The 21076-nt window shown below is 41.2% G+C and overlaps 1 protein-coding gene across 13 annotated transcripts in view; it reads left to right on the forward strand.

Moving 5' to 3' along the window:
- nav1a (neuron navigator 1a) overlaps window positions 1-21076 on the forward strand; it is a 95721-nt gene that overhangs the window by 26398 nt on the left and 48247 nt on the right. For 9 of the 13 annotated variants that reach the window (XM_017305722.1, XM_017305721.1, XM_017305724.1 and 6 more), the window contains 3 exons: window positions 3821-4639; window positions 16845-16947; window positions 18561-18917. In XM_017305722.1, the coding sequence (XP_017161211.1) occupies window positions 3821-4639; window positions 16845-16947; window positions 18561-18917 (1279 nt within the window). Of the gene's footprint in view, window positions 1-3305; window positions 3595-3820; window positions 4640-16844; window positions 16948-18560; window positions 18918-21076 lie in introns of those variants that run through there. The other 4 variants (XM_017305723.1, XM_017305732.1, XM_017305733.1 and 1 more) reach the window with 2 other exon arrangements.

The raw sequence follows: 21076 nt of genomic DNA on the forward strand, positions 1-21076 counted from the left end.
CTGGCACTCATTACACTCTGAAACTATTAGCTACTTTGATGTCAGGGCCAGATTGCTCCGATCTGAGAGGCCGTCTCAGTATATGTGTGTTTGTGTACAGCAGCATTGAAAAGTACTCATGAGCCTAGAACTTTTTCATGTTTTGTCACAATATAAGCAACAACTACTTGGTGGGAATATTATCTTACAGACCAGTATAATGTAGTGTAAAACTACATGTTTTTCAAAATTGGTTACACTCTGAAAAGTTTGGCTTGTATATATTTAGCCGTCTTTAATCTGGTAACCATAAAGCAAATCCAATGTAACCAACAACTTTCAGAGGTTTTCTAATTAGTAAACAGAGTCCATGTGTGTGCAATTTACTGCCCATATGTCTCCAGCCGTTCTCTGTAGGCCTCAGTTGCTCATTCGAGAACATTAGAGAACAAAACAGCATCAAGAAAACCAAGCAACCAATCAGACGGGTCTGGTTAATATTAGGGTTAGGGTATGAAACGGTACAGGACAGGACTCCATACGAAAACTTGCATAACTGCCAACTTAAACTGACAGCTCAGGTGAGGAAAGTATTGTACCTTCCAGTACAATGACAAAAAAGTATTCTATTTTATTTTATTTTATATTAATTAGGGAAGCAGCAAAGATGACTGTGGCGACAGTGAGGGAGATGTGGGGATTCAGAGTCTGATAACATAACTCTAAGTCGTGCCCTCCAAAAGAATCTTGACAACTATGACAGGGTGGTAAGAAGAAAAACACAGTAAAAAGAAAGTCATAAGTAGTCCTTCTTTTAGATTTGTCACTAGACATGTAGGGCAGTGTGAGTCCTTTTGCAAGGCACTGTATGTGTGTGCTTGTGCGGACCACACTTTGAGACTAAGCAGAAAGAAAGTGGAACAATAATCTCCAAGTCTAAATCAACCATATATTAAAGTGATTAGACTGTGGAGCCAGAGAGACGAGTGTTTTGAACAAACGGGTATCTGTGCACTGCTAATGCAAAACTTTACTTCTGTACATATATGTGTGTTTGTAAGCGCACCGACTCGTGTCTTTTCCCTGAATGCGTCTGTGCAACACACAGAGCGATCTTGTATGTGGCCACTTGCTTCTCACTAGCCTTAATCCTTCATCAGGGAAGTATAAGAGCTGATGTACAGCACCTAATAGCCTTAAATTACAACCCTCACAAACGCACCGCACCCCCCTCTAGCTCAAGAGCTCATATAGCTGTCACCACACAGCCCAGGCTTCACTGTGGCAAAACCACTCCAACATTGGTCCTTTATTAAACCTTGCTACCACTAATTAATGGCCATGGCCTTCACACAATAAAACAGCCTCTGTATGCCTACGTCTTCATCCACACTCCTTTACTACACACCCTCACTCAAGGCCAAATGGACTTTAGGTCTGGGAGAGAGAAAAAAAACATGCATTGTAATGTGTTTTAGTGTTGCTTTGTAGGTTTTTAAATTAACTCTCTGCTACTGAGGTGAAATGTCAGCAAACAGGCTTGTTTTCACTCTGATTTTGTATTAACCGATTTATGCAAATGTAACAAGAACCAGCTGCTTGTTTGCCGTTTGGGTGCCTGATAAGATCCTGGCTGTAGACATTGCTACTTGCAAATTGAACAAAGGAACACACCTACCATTAAGCACCAAAGATGTGAATGCTTTGTCCGTTAGACGACCACTATGCACACAGGATGCATTAGCGCTTAAAAATGGACTGCATGCAGATATATACTGATAGTGAGTGCCTTATTATTGACTTACAGATCATTTTGTGTTCCATCAGCATAGTAATAGACATTGTAAAGTACAATGTGTGAAAACACTGTAAATTGTTTCCTGTTTTGTTCTGGTTAACTTTGTTTTAAATTATTTGGCATTTATTATACATATATGCTTTCAGGGAAGTGTATGGTTTTTAAGGCTATCCGAAAATTTGCAAATTGTTTTGAGTGTTTTTCTTTCAGTCACAGCATCCACACTGAGGAGTGTTGTTCCCAGTGCAGTCTGGTAGATCTTAGGTAAGAGGCATTCACTGACGGGAAACATACCCCAGTGATTTTTGAGCATGCTGTAATTACTGATTCTAAGCCCAAGTCAAATTCCCAGTGAATCTCTGAGACTGGGATTTTGGCTATATTTTTGGGAAACTAATAATTCCTTTTTTTGTGTGTTCACACATAAAATTTAGAACATTTCAGTCTGGATTTGGTCATTCAAAAAAAAAAGAAAAAGAAAAAAACATTGGCTCAAAAAGCAACTAAAAACTATAATTGAAAAGATGATTGTCAGATCAAGATATAGATAAAGCTCTTACTTCCATGGCAGAGATGTACAATAATAGTTTATTCCATACATAAGCAGACTGGAAAGCATTTGTGAGGCTTTCCTCACCTAGATGAGAAATTGTGTAGAGTGTTAACATGGCCATGTTTACTAGGGTGAAACAAGGTCTGGTGTCCAAGATCTAGTCTTCTCTGTAAAGAAAAAAAATAGTAGTAGACTGGGGAGGAAGAAAATAATTCCTTCTCTTGTCTGGGTTGGAATGTCTAGAGTGATAAGATGATATGGTGAACACTAACCAATTCCCTCCACTGGAGCTCTTACTTCTCAGGTCCTGTCTCATCAATGTGACACACTTGTAGAAGACCCATTCATACACAGGCATGGGGGAATACAGATAAAAACACACACTCTTAGGTTCTCTCTCTCTTTCTCTCAAACACACACACACACACGCACGGTTGTTTACATCACTGAGGCGATGACTTTGTAATGTTGAGGCATGCACAAAACTGTACAATATCAATTTAATAGCTTGTGTATCTGCATTGGCCGGATGGAGTTGTTGGGGTAAAATAGGAAGTCTGCAAAGATGCAATGAGAGATAAGTGATGTGAGGTAATGTAATAATAAATTCTGTTCAATTGGTTATTAGTTGTGGCTTAGTAAGTCACAGAAATGATCCTAGTTTTTACTTGATTTATATCCAATTACTAATTTCTAGGTCTTTAGAGGCTGGAAAATAAACTCATCAAAACGGGTGTTGATGTAGGACAAGGTGAAGGGGAGAATTAATTCTACACAAAACGTTTCGTATCTCGTAAAGCCCTCATTGTCTCCCATTCACTGGTGAGCAGCGTAGCACAGCCTCTGCAGTGTATTTTGGAAACGGAGGATGGAGCGGTGAATCAGCCAGTGGGTGGAGAGACCACGCGAGTGACAACATGAAGGAAGGAGGGAAGGAAGGAACGAGGAGGATGAAGGAAAGGAGGGTGAATGAGCTGGCGGGGGAATAGTGAGCAACGCAGTGAGAGAGGGAGAGGCAGGGGGAGGAGAGAAAGAGGAAGAGGGGGGTGTTGTTGGTGCTGCTGCGACTGTTTCTCCTGTCAGTTGGCTGCTGGTCGCCTGCCGAACAGGAGGTAGTACAGAGCAAGACAGAGGTACCCTGAAGGGACATCGAGGTAGCGTCTGGCCAGGTTTTCATCTGTGTGGCGCAGGCAGTTGTGGATACGCTTGCAGCTAGTGGATTTTGGTGCTGAACAAGGATCTGCAAATCCATGGATTATCAGCAGTGAGTATGACTGTCACTCTACTAACCCACTCATCATTTTTAGCAAAGAAGTGAACCCACAGTCTCACACTGCAGGGAGTCTGGCTCACTCAGTCATGACCCTGTGGTAAAAGGGGGCGACAGCCAGTCAGCCTTTGTGTCCCCTTCTTTTCTCTGGTTCCTTTAATCAGCTGGTGCGTGTGCATTTCTGAGTGAATGACTGATGCTGTTGCTTTTCTTCCCACAGGAGGGATGCTGGAGGCTAATGTGGCTAACATTAGCATGACGGCTAAGCCCAGAGAGCTGGATCTAAGGTCTGCAGCTGTCTCCTGTCAGGATACTTCAGCCCAGCCCATGGCATCCAGGAAGCCACAGGCTAAGCCCTCTGCATTGCCCCAGGCACCTCCACGTCCTTCAGGGTCAGAGCTCAAAGTGTATCGGCCCAACTCCGGCTCGATCCCTATTCCAATACCTAATCCATCTGGGCTCCGCAAGCAACGATCACTTGGCAACTTGTGTGTGCTCACCGATGCTGAGAAGAAGCTGCACCTGTACCAATCCCCTCGATGGAACGATGATACAAGTCGTCCTGGAGCAGGGTCAAATAAAGCCGGACAGACCAAGGCAGGTCAAGCAGGTGGCGGGAGACCACCTCTGTCTCGGACACTTTCAAAATCAGAACAGTCTCTATTCCAGGGTAAGCCCAAATCCTTCGGCTCCCCGGCAGTAGCTTCAAACATGGGTAAGCCGAGTCGAATCCCGGCTCCTGGTAAACCACGGGGACCTTACGCCGAGGTGAAGCCGATCAGTAAAGCCTCCGAAGTGAGTCCGGGTACAGACTCTGCCGAGCAGCCTCTCAAAGCTAACTTCAATGGAGCTGGGAGTGCTGGCACCAATGGCAAGAAACCTGGGGAGAAAGGTAAATCCGGAGCTCAGCTATCAGAGGAAAAGAAGGAGAAGAAGGGGACAGATGGAGAGAATGACAAGAGTTTTCTGAAGGTGGACCCAGAGTTAGTGGTGACCGTTCTAGGAGACCTGGAGCAGCTTCTCTTTAGCCAAATGCTGGGTAAGTGTAATGCAGCTTTACTCTCCACACCTAAACCCGTCTTTTCACCTCCGACTGCATGAACTAGCACAATTCGTCTCCATATCATTGCTGAAGCAAGCATTTCTAGAGAGCTGACATTGTTTTGTCGCGCAGCAGCAGAGTGGTTTGTCCTGGTCTCAACTGACCCAGTGCCACAGTGATCTAGATTTATATTAAACCCTCTCAATAGGTTCTCTCCCTCTCATTTTCAGACTTCAGATGAGCAAATCTGAAGCCTGTGACAGCAAATATCATACATTATTGTAAGCAGCGTTTAGGAGGCATCGTATCCCTTCATGTCTTCTGGCTCCTACTAAAACCAGCCATTCGTTAATAAATGCCGTGTGAGTGGGACTCGTGGGGTGTGTGTTTTCATTCAGTAAATAAAACGGCTGCACATCGAGCCAGGCTCTGGTCACAGTGGGCCACATATTTAGCTTCGCTGCACCCCTCCCTCAACCCCACCCCTTCCCCGTCCACGTCTATTGATCTCCGGGCCACTGACAGATGGTCACTATCCACCCCACTCCAATGTCCTCCCCCTGTTTCCGAGGGCAACGTGTGGGAGGAGAGAGTGTAATCGTAGCGGGTGGCTGCATGGGCAGGTAGTTGTCTGCTGTGGATGTAAACAAGTTGCGGTCATTCGGATGTGCTGCTTTATCCTAAGCCTTAGCCTCTGGAGGTGTACTGTGAGAATAATGACTATGTTTATAATTATCACGTTGAACTAAAACCTTTCACCCATTACTCATTTATAGACAGTCTGAAATTCTGTGTTGCGATATTGCTCATTCTCTTTTCATCCATCCCTCTCAGTGGGAGAAGATAGCGTCTTAATTTACAGGAAGTGGGGAGAAAGAGAGAGACTAGTGAAGTCTTTACAAAAATTTAAAAAAATTCTGCTCATTTTCAAATCCTCTGCCATCTTCCTCTGCCTTTCGTCCTTTTCTCTTCAGTAGCTTGTCTCCTGCAGCAGAGCCTAACATCCCAGCCAGGATGACCTTGCCCCTGCCGGCCTCAGTGTGTTGGTTCTCTGGATGCTGTTTTGTGTGTGGATGCTGCGTACATGTGTGTGACCTTGTTTGCTGTTGTGAAGTTACTGGCAAGACCCTCATTAAGCAGCCAGGTAGGGAGGATAAGGTTAAAAAGAGAGAAAATGCTCCACAGCACTGAGCTTAACAAGAGAAAAAGGAAAAAGCAGAACCATTTCACAATGTCAAACAAATGTAGAGCGATTTTTAAAAAATGGATAATGGCATCAGTGATTTCACGCTAAGTAGAGCAATGTGAACTTTAACCAATAGCATTTGCTGAATTAACTTACTTAACTTACTGTTAAAATTTGGCCACTAGGAAATACTGGTTACTCATCTGATGTTAAGCTTAACGTCGGAAAGATGTCAAACAATTAACACCTCTCAGATCCGAGCCATTCACATCTGATAGATCAATCCAAAAATGTCATGGAATTATTTGAGTTTTCAAAGGACGAGACCAGGATCCCAAAACCAAAGGCGAGTTGCATGTAATCTGGCAGCATTAGCAGACAATTATTTAACAGTTTGCTTAAGTTTGCTGGTGTATTTTTAGCTGACCAATAGCAATAAAAATGTACTTTTACATCATGGCTTTTCTGTGCCTTTTGTCACTTTGATAAGAAGTAGAACTCTCTCACCATTACGTTTCTCCAAAAGTTTACGTTTAGGATGCACAATGGCACTTAGAGTAAGAAAAACACCATAGAAGCAATACCAACTGACCTAAAATTAACGTCTACCAGGAATCCTCCGTCAGCGAGTCATTACTATCTGCTACGACCTCCAAGAAGGCGTATCACAAAATCACAGCATATACAAAGGACATTGTGTGCTTGTGTCTGTGCAAATGCGTGTTTGCGTGAATTTGCATGTGTGTGCTGAAGAGAGGTTAATCGTAACTTGCCCTGTAGCTTTGCAGCTGTGGGCCCCCTCCTTTGTTGTATCTGCTTCTCCATTTCCGACGGGACTCTCAGCTAATTGGGTTCTGCTCTGTCATCGGAAGATAGATTATGGATGCTCAGTGGATCTACACCTTCCATTCTCTATGCAGTCTAACCTCATATATTCCTTACTGGGAATATGAATACGCTGGCACAGGATATTTTACTGGAGAAGAAAATTATAACAAATAAATCTGTTATGCTAACTGTTATCTGTAGGGAGTAGAAATCTGCCCGTACTTTTTACATGTCATATTGTGTGACATCTGGCGACATCCTATGTGACACTGTCCTTTTGAGGTTAGCCTGCAGTAATAGATAAGTATGATGTGGAATGCCAGTGAGGTTGTATAACCAAACACAATCTTCTGTGTATTTAAAAAAAATAAAACTCCCCTCCTAAGCACATTGGAGAAAGACAAAGAAATAACAATCTTAATTTCTGCAAGGTCAGGATTAGTTTCTGTCATATTTGTTTATCTTTAATCAGACATGTTTTACCACTGGGTGATTAGCAGCTTTTCATTTATTGGATTTAAGGAACTATTTGACTAATCTGTGCACGTGAGGGAGCTTTAGGTTCTGGAGGTCTTTCCTCCAAATCCAGAATGTATTTCAGAATCTTCTCAGAGCAGATTTAGAGTTAAGGCTGGATGTGGAGGATAGAGAGGATGAACACTACTTGTGAAACTCTGCCACCATAATGAATAAACTTGAAATGCTTTAATAGTCATTTTAAAGCTCTGAACCTCAGATGTCTTCCACTAATGACCCTCGTGGTCCAATCCAGCACCCATAATGAGGCACGATGGAGAGGGTAAAGCTCCCTGAAGCACTAGCCTCTCCCAGCATGGGGCAGGAATAGTTTAGAGCGAATCCCGGCTAAGACACCAACCAAGCTTCCGGATTAAGCCTCACATAAAGATAATGAGAAGATGTAGCTCCCCCTCCCCACCCATTCGCCTAATCACAGATCTATCACCGCGGAAAAGACCATCCATACAGACTAAAATGAATTAAAGCTTAAAGTCATCAGGGCATCTGTTTGGTTGAGATTTAGGCATTTAGAGAAGTAGGTTAGAAGATTGGAGAAGCTCTGTGGTCTTGGTGATCACTGTGCCTCTAAGTTAAATTTCTCCATACTCCTTTACAGACTCATAGTCACCAAACAAGTGATGTGTTGTATATATTTGAATATGTATGTTTGCTAAAAGTGTATTAAACTAAGAAAGTATGCAAGTTCTACTTTTTATTGTGCTGTTTTTCTTTTGGTGAAATGTCCGTCTGAAATGTATTTAAATTCAGTTCAATTCAAGATGCTACAAAAACAAAATGTAACACAAGTTGCCCATGGATGCTCAGGAAGCTTCCTCTGTTAACAAAGTGCATGTTTTTTTTACACTGACACTGAATTGCGTGTCGATATGTCTGTTTGGTTGATTTTCTTCCCCTGACTCTGATTTTGGAAAAATAAGCCCCATAGAGAAACCAACAAGAGCTTTAACAAGAACACAAATACAGTTGTTCGAAGGGAGCTGCCGGAAAATATTATTAAAGCACTTCAGCCTCCTCGGTCCAAAGTACGTTCAGGCATCAATGCAGAAAGTGTGCCATGTTCGGTCACACATGCACTCTCCTCCTCTTATTCCTCAGGGGTTTTTTTTTGACCGTGACAGGGTATTTTCCATAGTCAGTTCCTCCATTGTGATTGGAGTCCTGAGTCTCTAATGTGATGCGGGAGTGGCCGGGGCCATGCGGGGCGGCCCTGGTTCTGCCCCGGGCTTTGCTGAGTGAAGGATTCATGGGAGTTGTCCTTTAATAGAGCAGCTGGTGAGAAGCCAAATAAAAACAAATGCCAACAGGAAAGTGACGAATAAAACATACTTTTCTCTTCCTGTCTTTCTCTTCCTCCCTTTCATGTTTGATCCGAGTTGACGGCCAGCGGTGTTCTGTCACCAGTCACACAGCAGAGAGGATATTTCTGGCACGAGGGTTTCAGGAAGAGGACAGAGAACATCTTTTAAGCATGACAGAGAAGTTGTAGCCAGGATTATTCATAAATTAAAGGACTGTTTACATGCATGGTAGCATTTATGTTTAGGCTCATTGTCTTTCATCACTTCAGTAGTGCTATGTATGTTTTTTTGTGTTTAGATGTGGGTTTAAATGCTCTGTGGTCAGTCTGTAAAGACTTACTGCAGAGACCATTGCATTAGTGTAGTCTACTTCCTGCCATCCTCCTCCTAAATCATATTAGTACTCAGTGTGTTTTTGTCTCATCAGCTCTCACTTCAATAAAAGTTGCACAGCCACAATCCTCTCATTTCTACTGTGCCATGTTGAAAACGGAAAGCTTACATTAGCTGTTATTTTTCCATGTTAAATCCTGAAATTTGTGATTCACTCCTTAAAAGAAAATTCCCTTGAAATGCCTTTCTTTGAAAAAAGAAAAACCCAAATACTCCAAAAATGTGCTTTGGGAGTTAATAAAGTATTTTATGATCATACCAATACCTTACTCTTGCACTTACGATTATTGATGTTTTTTTTTATTTGGTAGATCTTTGTTCAGCACAATGTCTACATAAATCCAGAAAAAGACTACCTACTAATATGCAAAACCCATTTACACAAAGAGTAGGCGGTAATAATGTGAGGGGTTGGGGTAAATTTACGATCCAAGCAAGCAGCGACAACTACTAGGAAAAGTGTTAAGATCTTGGGCTGTTTTGATGTTTTGATCATTTAATTAATGTTTAACAGGACACAAGATGTCCTTTTAAACATTTCCAACAAATCATCCAGGGGACACATCAGCCATTAACCATATACATGTTCCACAATCATATAAGAGAAGATACTGTTTTCCAGATGTCTTCAAGTCCAAGTCTTGAGGGTCAGTGTCCTGCAACTTTTAGACATGTCTCTCTTTCAACACACCTGAGCCAAATAATGAGATCACTTGCAGGATTCAAGAGAAGTTGACTCCAAATTGAGATAATTCAACTATTAGATTCAGATGTGTGGAACCAACGGCACATTGAAGTTGGCCCGCCAGCCTGGAGGAAGCATAATGCTTTAGGGATGATTCTGTCCAGCAGAAACATGAAGCTAGGTCAAAGTTAATTGCAGAGCTAATTTGATAGATAAAGGGAATCCCTGGGTTCACCTGCCATCAGGACAACAACCCTAAAAAGACAATCAGAACTACACTGGAAAGGTTTAGATCATTCATGCAATAGAAAACTCCAGACAAAGTCCAGATCTAAATCTGATTGAGAACTTGTGGCAAAATGTAAAACTTGATGTTTCCAAACATTCTCTATCCAATCTAACCAAGCACGAGATATTTTATATTGAAGAATTAAAATAAATCTCTGCGGATCCGTGTTATGTGGAAGAAAGGGACTTTACAAAATAGATAACATCAGGAAGGAACATCATGTGAAAACATTGAAACATCTCAAGACATCAGCCCCGAAGATGAAAGTTAATTAAAATGTTTTTTTCCAATAGATTGTGACACTACCAAATTAGTTATAAAGAAAAGGACAACAAAGTCAGCGTTTCTTTTTTTTTCAGTCAGTTAATGATGTTTCTCTACATTTCTTCAAAGTTGTAGTCTAATGGAAAAAATATGAATAATAAAAAAAAAAATGTAATTTTGGGCAGAAATGAATGTATGCAGATCCAAAAATAGCCACTGTGCGATCTACATCTGCTCTGGCACCTGTTATAACATGTTTAGAGATAGTTTCTCCAAATCAAATATTTATCCAATCATTTTGTTCCCTTGTTTAGTATGTGCATCTGTAACACTTTAGTAGAGACACTGACTTGTTGTCATCACTTCCCCTGTGTGACCCACCACCTCGTTAAGAGTCGAGGCGAGTGCAGGCTGTGTGTCTGACATGTGCGAGGAAAGCTGCAGCTGCTTGAAGAGCATTGTGAAAAATAGTTCCACAGGAAGGAACCCTCTTGAACAAAAACACACCCAAGCATTGCCACACATTTTGCTCTGCCTGAGCCGGTCAGGTTATTTAGTATGTAAGCATTGTGCATGGATGTGCTTGGAGAAAAAACAAAAAAACTAGCTTATGGATAAATGTAGATGGTGATGATAATCTCTTTTGTTGTAACACTATCCAAATCGACATGGCCTTATGTTAAAAAATGTCTTGTTCCTAACCCGACAGTACCATCCTTTGAAGCAACGGTTGCCACAAAGTGTTTGCATTAACTGGCAGTGAGCTTTTAATGCAGGATGATTTTTGGCTACTCTTCTAAAAAAAAAAAGAGGTGAACAAAATTGATTTCTAATAGGGAGGTGTTCAATCATAAATAGCCTCAGATTTATATCCAGACCTTGACTTAAGCCACGCTCAAAACCTGTATTTTGATTTATGTTTAGAATGGGTTGGATTGGGTTAGATTTACTCATGCAGTTCTCTGGATCACTGCCCTGGTGAACAAGCTAAGAATACTGACGCTTGAAATCTTTTGTTGATGGCTGAATATATGTAATTACCTTCAGAGCTTTTTAATAGACAGCAGAATTTGTGGTTCTATGGCTTGAAAAGAGTTAACCTGATCCTGAAGCACCAAAACAACCCTGGACTATCATTCTAAAAACTAATGGGGACTAATGGGCATTTTATTTTGAAATACTGTTTGGTATTTGGTACAGACCTGAATGTTCCGGTTTAGTCTAATCAGTCCAGAGAATATTTTCTCAAAAGTCATGTCAATTGTCACAATGGTTTTTGGGAAATGTGAGAGGGGCCTTTATGATCTCTGGTCCCCAATGGTTTTGGTCTTGGAATTTGTTCAAGGATGCCATTTTTTGCCCACTCACTCTTAATTCTTTAAGGCTGACCTTAGCTAAGACAAATGAGGCATAGAATAGCTGCCATTCTATGTTTTTTTTTGTGATCTAAGGATGACATGTTGATTTACTCAAAGTATTTTTTTTTTTTTTTGCTTCACTGTTAACCATTGTTCTGTCTTTTGTTCGTTTACAAACAGTGGCTATTATTGTGATTTGTTGGTGTCCCAAAAGCATATAATTGATTTTACAACTCTGGACTTCGTTCTCATCTGTTCTTGAAATTATTCACACCAGGGGCTGATGTGTTGCTTTTTGAGATCGTTCAGAAATGAGAAGTGCTTTCGGGCAGAGTTTGGTAAGATCCTTATCGTCATTTCATGAAAGTAAACTTGTCTTAAGTCATTTAAAGCCTCCTTATCTTACCCCTTCCCATAAGCGGATAGCACAGTGGGTTTTAAGCAGATAGAGCTGTAGCTAAGGAGATATGCCAAGTGTATTTTAAGTATATATGCTTGTGTTTGTGTCCACATTTGGAGAGCTAGGTTTTGGCAGCAGCACAACCTGGCCTGAGGAGATTTAGATTTGAAGGTTTAACTTGTGGATTTGTTTCTTTTTTTTAATCCACATTCAGATTTGTGATCGGGATGTCTCAATTATAACTGCCCAAAACTCTGCAGCTGTGCTTCGAAGGCTCCTGGATAAGGATTTCCAATTTTAAATGGATTCCACATTCACTGGGTCACTAGTATACTGTCCTTCTCTTGGCCATGTACACGCTTAAACCTTCTGTCATGGCAAGACCTCTGCATCATTTATGGCTAACAACTGTTTAAATTTAATGCACACAGATGCTGCTGTTTGTCCTGATGCACTCATTAGCTGGTCTTGTTGGATATCAGAGGATATCATCAAATGCTCCAATATCCTGTTTCTACATCTTGGTTTAGCAGAGGAACGTCAGTGTGCGTTTCCGTGCGTCGATGTGCAGTCAGTGTGTGTTTGCTACTCCCCTCCAGATGAGCAGGAATCGCTGTATTTTGTAATGCTTCCTGTTTTGCAAGCTGTCTGAGGTCAGCTGACAGCTGCAGTGCTAGGCAGAGACAAAACAAACAGAAAAGCAGGAAGCAGGAATATTTTAGCTATGGTTTTGTCGTACAAGAAAAAAAACATAATTAATGAATGCATCATAGCTGTTTGCTATCATTTTGAAACAGAAATAACACACCAGTTGTTGTGTGTCACTGGAGTGGAATACTGTAATGCCTGTTTTTGTAGCTCACAAACTCTCACTTCCCTTGTGAAAAATGTAAAAAAGTATGTGGAAGGAGGTGCAGGTGCTGCAGAGCGAAGCTGAGCTGCAGCCATCTATCATGCAGTAAGTGCTGCTGTGGCCTGAGGACGGAGCTGCTGTGACTCTAACATATGTGCACACACACACGCAGACAGGACATGGACAGATAACCTCCGGAGGGAAGGAGGGAAAGAATAGAAATGGGGGCCATTACTCATCCTTTCATTCATATTCAACAAAAAATAATATCTTTCTGACGAGGGACACACACCCACACCCACACACACCCGCACACACACGCACGCATACATACACACACACATGTTCTTGCACAGGTAAGAAAATGTCATGCCACTTTAAAAAAAAAGAAAAAAAGATGAGTTTCACAAGGACAGAAGCCATTAGTACATCTTTGGGGAGTTTGTTTCTAATGGAGAGGAGATTCGAGTCAAACCAGAGGAAGCTAAGTAGGCATTTTCTCGCTTTTACTTTCCCACATGCTCTTTCTGCTAGCCACAAAATGAAGTACTTCACCTCTTTTTTTTATTCCCATCTGCTTCACAAATGACACAACATCTTCAGTTGGAATGTCCTGATCAAGGCATTTTGTAATAAATGGGATCAGGTTTCCTGAAAAACCCAGCTTCCAATACCTGCTGTTGCTAGCATATAACACTAGCCTGAGAGCCATGCTGCCATTTTTCCTCAGCCAGTTTTTGAAAACATTATTGTGAACCTAGATTCATTAATGCGCAGCCATGTATTTGTACAATATGTGACAGTGCACAACGTACCAAGGGATACATGTACCCTTTGTTTCAAACACAGCAGACTACAATGAAGAGTACAACCATGTTAAAAACTGAAGTTAAAGTGGACGTCAAAAGAAACACAGACATGTCCTTCTGGTGTTTTATGAAATTTGTTTATACAGATTAACTAATGTCATACATCCATATAAAATAAAGAACTCATCATCAAAGTGGCACATCAAAATGTGAGCAACACAGAGAATTTCGCTAGTGTTATTTCTCATTTTGTTGAGTATTCCAGACATTTAATAAGACTTTCTATGTATTTTTCCTTTACCTGATAATGCTGGAAAAAAAAGTTTTTTGTTCACAGACAAAAAAAAAATTCCCTCAAAAAATAAATACAGCAGAATGTCTCCCATTATTTCCAATAAAGTTGATAAAGAAAATATTTTTCTTGTAATATTTTTTCTGAAGTCTGCCCGGCATTGGCGCATGCTATTAAAAATCAAAGAAAGCTAGTAAATAACTTGGTACTCATTCCTGTTGAAGCATTGCTTCTGTCTTCATTGAAAAGCAAAAGAAAACAAAATCTTCCTCACGTCACGAGTCGTGTTACCTGACAGTTGGTATTGCAGACAAATTAAATGTTGTCCAAATAGAAATAATTCAAATAAAACAGGCTGATGTACTTCCAAGTAAAAGTGAGACAAGTCTCTTCAAATGCCACTTGAGTTTATTTATTTATTTTTGTTTTCTCTTTTGCCTTGAAAGCATTCTTCCATTAGGATGCACAGACAGCCCTGGAGAACCTGCCTGCACTTACAAGGGCACTCTCACTCCAACATGCTGACTCTCAATTCAACAGTCTGAGTTGTCCATTAAGAAAGGCACCTTAGCAGGTTTCTTAGAGCCTCTGTGGAGCTTCGTCTTGTATATGTGTATGAATCCAGAAGAGACGGGTGGAAACATTGTGCCAGCACATGCAGACGGGCACAGAAATACTTCCACACAGCAGAGAGAAACTCAGTTTAAACCAGATCAGTATAAATCATCTGCACCCCAGGGGAGCTGCTAGGATTTGACAGGGATATTTGCATCCCTAATTCTCTCACTAGCACCCTCCCCACCTCGCTTTACATGCCAGCTGGGGCCACCGGGACCAGAGCACGGGCGGGACAGGAAGAGTCTCACAGACATGTAATCACAAACCCACTCGTACGTCTACACGGAGGATCACACACAATAACGCAGACCATAGCTAATCAATTTGACAGCATTGTTAAACAAAGCTCCTATTTAGGGTAATTAGAATCGCACAATTAAAGCCCACATGCGTGTGTCACGCTTTGTCTGCGTTTGCGTGCGTTTCAGACGCTTTGTTCCAGATTAATCTCAATGTGATCACATTATCAAATCTGAACGTCCTTAAGCCGTGAAGAGTTTTTTTTTTGTTTGGTTCTGCTTTTATGGCCTGAATTTTCACGGTACGAGTCTTTGTCACATCCCCACTTTCCCATCTGGAAAAAAAAAAATAAAAATTTTGGGAGTTTTTATGTTTTCGGTCATCTGGTGTCTGTGGTGTGTGTGTATTTGAGTTGCACGTTTGGATTACAAAGTCATCGTGTTCGTTTTGTTCTTGATGTGCAGCCTGATCAATTTTATTTGTCACTTTTTTTTTTTGAGGACAAATCAATCCAGTTACATTTGGTCCAAGTATCTATTAGATTGTCTGTATCTTTGAAAGACAGGAGGCCAACTAACTATTCATATACAAATGTGTCCATCGGGTAAGTGTGCAGCTGTTGTTGAGATTGACACTTCCAGCACCTCGTTATTCTCCCTCCTCTCTCATTAGGATGACCTCTTACTCTTCTCCTCCTCATTAACCATCTGGGCTTCTTCGCAGGAGTGTTATTTAACATTCATTAGGCAAAACATTTTCCTGTTTTGGAGTTGTAGCCTCAAAATAAATCTTTATCGCCTTTGAGTTTGGTGCGATCTTTTTTCAAACATCGATCATGCAGCTAAGAAGAAGCTTGACTCCAGTTAGCTAGCTTAGTAGCTAGCTGACATTAGAAATAAATTACCGACGTAAAAATATGGAAAATGAAAATCGATGCTTTAAAATATTTTCTAAGAATGGGGAGATGACGGCCTTAAAGGGACCCCTTATTTATTTTGTTACTATTACTTAGCCACAGGAAAATGTGGCATTTTCCTGTGGCTAAGTAATAGGTTTTGTTGTGCAGGTTTGGGAGTCAGCTGGCTTGGACTAATAGTCTATTGAACTCAACCTCAGGGATAAACAGACAGCCCTGTATCTGACCCTCATAACACTTCTGTTTCCACCATCTCATTTCACATAAACATACTCTGGAGAGTTGAGGCAAGCAGGGGTGAAGGTTAAACGATGCAGCACAGGTGTCCTGATTAGTTCCTACCTAAAAGATATGCTTTTGTGATAGTATTAAAATCTAGAAACAGTCATAACAATCTTTCTTGAAAGAAAACAAAAGTTATATCTGAACATTAGAGCTTTTGCTTTAGAACTGTGTCATAGCGTTTTGTTATTTTAATGGCTCTATGTGTTTTTTTGTTTTTTTCACCTATATTATTTTCATCTAATCCATCCCTGCTTGCGGCCAGTTTGAGGACAGGCTCACCCACTCCCTCATGTTACTGTAAATCATTAATCTATGTGGTTCTGTTTGAGCAGATTGCAACCGATTTAAAAGGGGTGGCACAGAATCCAGTGTGTCTGCTACTGAGGCTATTTCAGGATAGATTTTGGTTTAGTCCACCATGGATAGAAGTGGCAGAATGCTCAGACTGTTCAGGGAAAGTGAAATCCATACATCCATCCAGGCAGATGACAAAACTGTTTGGTTGGAACTGATATGGGCTAAGGTTTTTCTTCTATCTTTTTAATCTGTTTCATGATTTGTTTATTTTTGCTCTGCTCCTGTTTAGAAAAATACCTGTTCACACTGCTGGAAAAAGTGTTAATCAAGTCTGAATGTTTTCACATTTTACATTATGAAGCATATTTTACATGAACAGTTCAACTTCACAATAATAATAATATTACACTACTCTGTGTTGGTAATGTTTGTTATAATGTGACAAAATGTGCAAAAGATTCAAGGGAATGAGAACCATTATTACCCATAGAGCTACCTGAGAGTTTTGGCTACAAGGCACACGTATTAAACATGTCACTGTCTGTTCAAGGTGTTCCCTTAGGCTGAATAAGGATGTCATATTCTGTCATATTTGGTGTTATGTCACTCATCCTCTTCATACATGTAATTGGGAGTTTTGCACCCTTGCAGATCCAGAGTCTCAAAGGAAAAGGACGGTGCAAAATGTGCTGGACCTTCGTCAGAACCTGGAGGAAACCATGACCAGCCTGAGAGGGGTTCAGCTCAGCCACAGGTCAGCCGCTCAAAAACCCCAGAACACACGCACTCGCACACACGTGCAGATGCACAAACTAATGGGAAAAGAATGCTAAAAATGAAACGCACACACCAGAACTTTGACATTTCAACCATAGTGTTGCATAAGGTGGTGAGCAGCCTGTGGGAAACGCAGATCAATATAAATTTCCCCATTTGACCTACAGCAGTCAGTCTGTCACCCTCATCTTGCAGTGAGTCTTGTTTGAATTGTTGTTGCAAAATATAATTAATTAAAAAATGACCTCAAAGCTAGTCTTTCCTTTGAACGGTTGAAAGAGTTGTATCTCGACAAGCGTCGATCCTTGGACTGATTGAATTTAAGTGTGTCGGGACGTCCTTTTCCTTCCATTGGCTCCTGTGCCAGTTTCAGTGTTTAATGTGTCCTTGTCCTTCAGAGCTTCCCTTCCATCCGTTCGTCTTTGCATTCCTCCAGTATGCATCCTTTCCCTGTCCCTCAGCGGGAGCACTCCACGTGTAGAGCAGCTCAGCAGATGGTTCCCTGCTGGAATACATTTCCTCTACTGTTCATATTTTTATTGCACTGTGATAACCTTTAGTCAGCAAATACCGACTTTGCTTTAAGACCCAAAGTCTGCCTCCGAAAGTTTCATGTGCAAATAGGATGTCATATATCCTGTGTGAACTGGAGATTTGTATTTATTAAACAAAAGGATTCCCCCGAAAAGCTAATTAGTGCATTTCACATCATTTACCTTCTATTTCATAACCATGTAACACACAAAAAAGGCTTTTAAAACCCATTCCAACAAGAGAATCGTTGCTTCTGTTTAGCCATGTGGCCTTTCATTCAGAAATGTTTTACAGTATTTTTTACGAGGACGTTTCTGTATCCTGCAGGCGAGATAAATTTTAATGCAGCGGGCAAATGCAAATGCCGTGACACAGCGTGAGCGCTTGTAACTTTTAATATGCTAATTCTCATCATTCTCAGACCAGGCACTAAGTAGTGATGTGCTGTGCCATACTGCTTTGGCACACAGTGAGTTTTTACTGATGCTCATGTTTGTGGACACATACAAAATGTTTCCTGGCATAAAATGATTGTGACACGGTGTGCAGTTATCACACTCAGTGTTGAGCCATATGAAGGCATGTTTGCTGACAGGAAAACGGCAACAAAAACCTGTTCATTATGCCTCTGCGTGTGGAATTATTCTAAGGTGAGCTCAAAGCAAACACATATGCACAGCAGAATAATCCCTAAGCCTTTTAAAGCCAATACAAAGCATCTTATAGTGAGGTTTGGATGAGAAGGGGATACATCCTCCGCAACGGGAAGAAATCATGAGTCTCTGGTAGGTGGAAGATGTTTATTTTTAAATACAGAGAGTTTCAGCAATATCATAGTAGCCATTGTTACAACAATGGCTAGTGGGGATCCAAATAAAAGATCTCCATCATCTCAGTTCCACAGAGGACTTCATGTCCACAGTACAAATACATTACCTGACAAAACATCAGCCAATCAAGGTTGTGTACTCACGATGTGTTGGGATGCTGAGCTCTCATCAGGACAGATGAGTAAATTAATCAACTTTTTGACCTTTTCGCTTGTCTCCCATCCAGCAGCTGTGTGGAGGGGACCATAAACTATGACAGCGATGAAGCCGCAGCCTTCTCAATCTCTAGCCTCTCCAACCGCTCCTCTCCTCTGTCGTGGCGCCACGGCCAAGCAAGCCCCCGTCTGCAGGCTGGCGACGCCCCATCCACGGGAAGCGCCCCATCTGACGTTCCCCTCCGCCTCAGCCAGAACTCACGTATCCACCTCATAGAAGACTTGGAGGATTCGGATCCATCTCTCCTGAAGGGAGATTACCTCAGTGACAGCGATCTTGGGGGAAAGAATCCGAACGACGACTACGAAGACGATTGCGATGACGACGATGATGACGATGACGACGATATTGACGACTTAGAGAACGGGTGAGTGTTTGCTCTTTAGTTTTAAAAGCCCGTTTCTAACCGCACCTCTTTGTTTTGACCATAAATAATGAAGCAGGACCATGTAGTTCCTGTAACAAATCACAGTCCCACCACCCTCTCTTGCTTGTTTTTCATGTCAGATGTTTCCCCTGCTCAAATTTGAGAGCAGCCCTCTGGCAGCATCAGGGAATGTTGTCACCATTTCCATGGCCCCATGGAGAGATCCTCCCATTATTGAGCTGGCTGGGGTTGCTAACAGGCTTCCACACGGAGCAACCTGCTGAACAAGCTAGAACATAGAAATCTTTAGCAAACTGGTAACTAATTCACATCCACAGTCGGATAAATATGTCCTGATTTAATCTCAAACAAGATTCAGTTGTATTCATTTGTCGGTCTGGATGTTGACTACCATAACATTGTGACCTGAAAAAGTGAACATTTTTTCAGAGCCTAATCACTAGAATAGGTCACAAGAGGATAAATCACCATGATAGCTGCTTTGGTTGGAACACATATAAGAATAATATCTCCATCAATACTGCACCAATCAGAGGCAAGTCTGCCAACGTTTCTATGCCTCACGTCTCCTACAATAGACAGAAGTTAAGAGCTTGAAAGCGTAAAACAAAATAACTATACTGTAATACATTGCGCCTGCCTGGCGGCTACTACTTAAGTTTTCTCCTTTGACTACTAATGATGAAATGTATGATTTGATATTCTGTTCCAGAAATAGTTGGTCTGAAACATCAAAAAGTTTCAAATGGTGAAGGAATGACCAGCACCATTAAATAAAGTCTAGTTATGTGTTGTAGCAGTCTGAGTAATTGGCTAGCATCCCTTTATAGAAAAAAAAAGATTCTGGATAAACTGTGAATATTTTCCCTGCAGATTCAAGTTTCACCATGAAGACTGGTGTGACATGTTAGCTTGTTCATGGTGTGTTTGCTGTTCAGAGAAAAGATCCGCTTTTTGAGTTCTCCACCAATCAAAGCCAGTCAAAAAAAAAATCAAATTTCAGTCACTTTTTAATAAACCACCCATTCGTTCTCCATTCAAGAGACAGCAGAAAACACTGGAGAGATCTTCAGTCCATCCCAGGACAACACACAGACACACAGMACAMACAMACAMRCACACACACACACACACACACACACACACACACACACACACACACACACACACACACACACACACACACACACACACTTTTMMKMCYRAKWAMMMTKAAAAGTAACCACTGGACTGAAGAAGCCAAACTATCCAAAGAGAACCCACACAGTTGCAGGTAAAACATACAAACTTCATAGAAAGGCTGGGTTTTAAACCCACAACTTGCAAACTTCTACTCCACCATTAAGCCTGCACTTCTAGTCACTACCGAATAAAGACAGTATAGTTTTAGGAGATCTGCTGAAAATGATCTAAGCTGTGCTCCCTCGGTGATCTTTCAGTACTTGCTCAAAATGTACGATTCTGCATTTTTTCACACGACTTTAGAAGCAGAGTCATGTTTCAGTGACCGACTCTGAGGACGCCGAACAAAAACACAATATCTCATTGTGAGCTTGGATTCTGGCTGCGTGTTTGTCAGCTGCAGTCAGAGTTCGTCCAAGCAAACTGGGAAAAAAAAAAGCCCCTTTCAGGCCACAACTCAACATCTCCACGGTAATCACAAAAATGCACCCCCAGTCACAGTAAAAACAGTTGCAACACACATAGTTTAAACCCCTGTAGAGGTGCTTTGTTGCAGGTCACCAATAAGGTTATACAAAGTTTCTTTGAGGAGGCCAAACCACTAGGCCAATGTTCTACAAGGGAAAGAAAAAGAGTTTTGGACAGAGAAATGTCAAACAGCGTTATAAACAGATTGACAGGCCGGGAGACGAAAGGAAAACACATCTACTTTTATCTCTCTTTTTGTTCTGTTTAAGGGAAATTTATGACTGAGATTGTCATAGATTCGCTTAGAGGGTACTCATCTTTGGTCTAAAGTGCAATATTATTGCAAGTACATTACATATTTATACAACTGGCATTTATTAAAGTCAAAATAGAGTTGGGAATCTGAGCAATTTCCCAAAGTTGTAACTTTTTTTGCATGTTTTACCACAAAAACATCCACTTCTGAATGCTGTTTGGTTAGTAGTTTA

Source organism: Poecilia reticulata, linkage group LG7 (genome assembly GCF_000633615.1).
Source record: "Poecilia reticulata strain Guanapo linkage group LG7, Guppy_female_1.0+MT, whole genome shotgun sequence".
Lineage (NCBI taxonomy): Eukaryota > Metazoa > Chordata > Actinopteri > Cyprinodontiformes > Poeciliidae > Poecilia > Poecilia reticulata.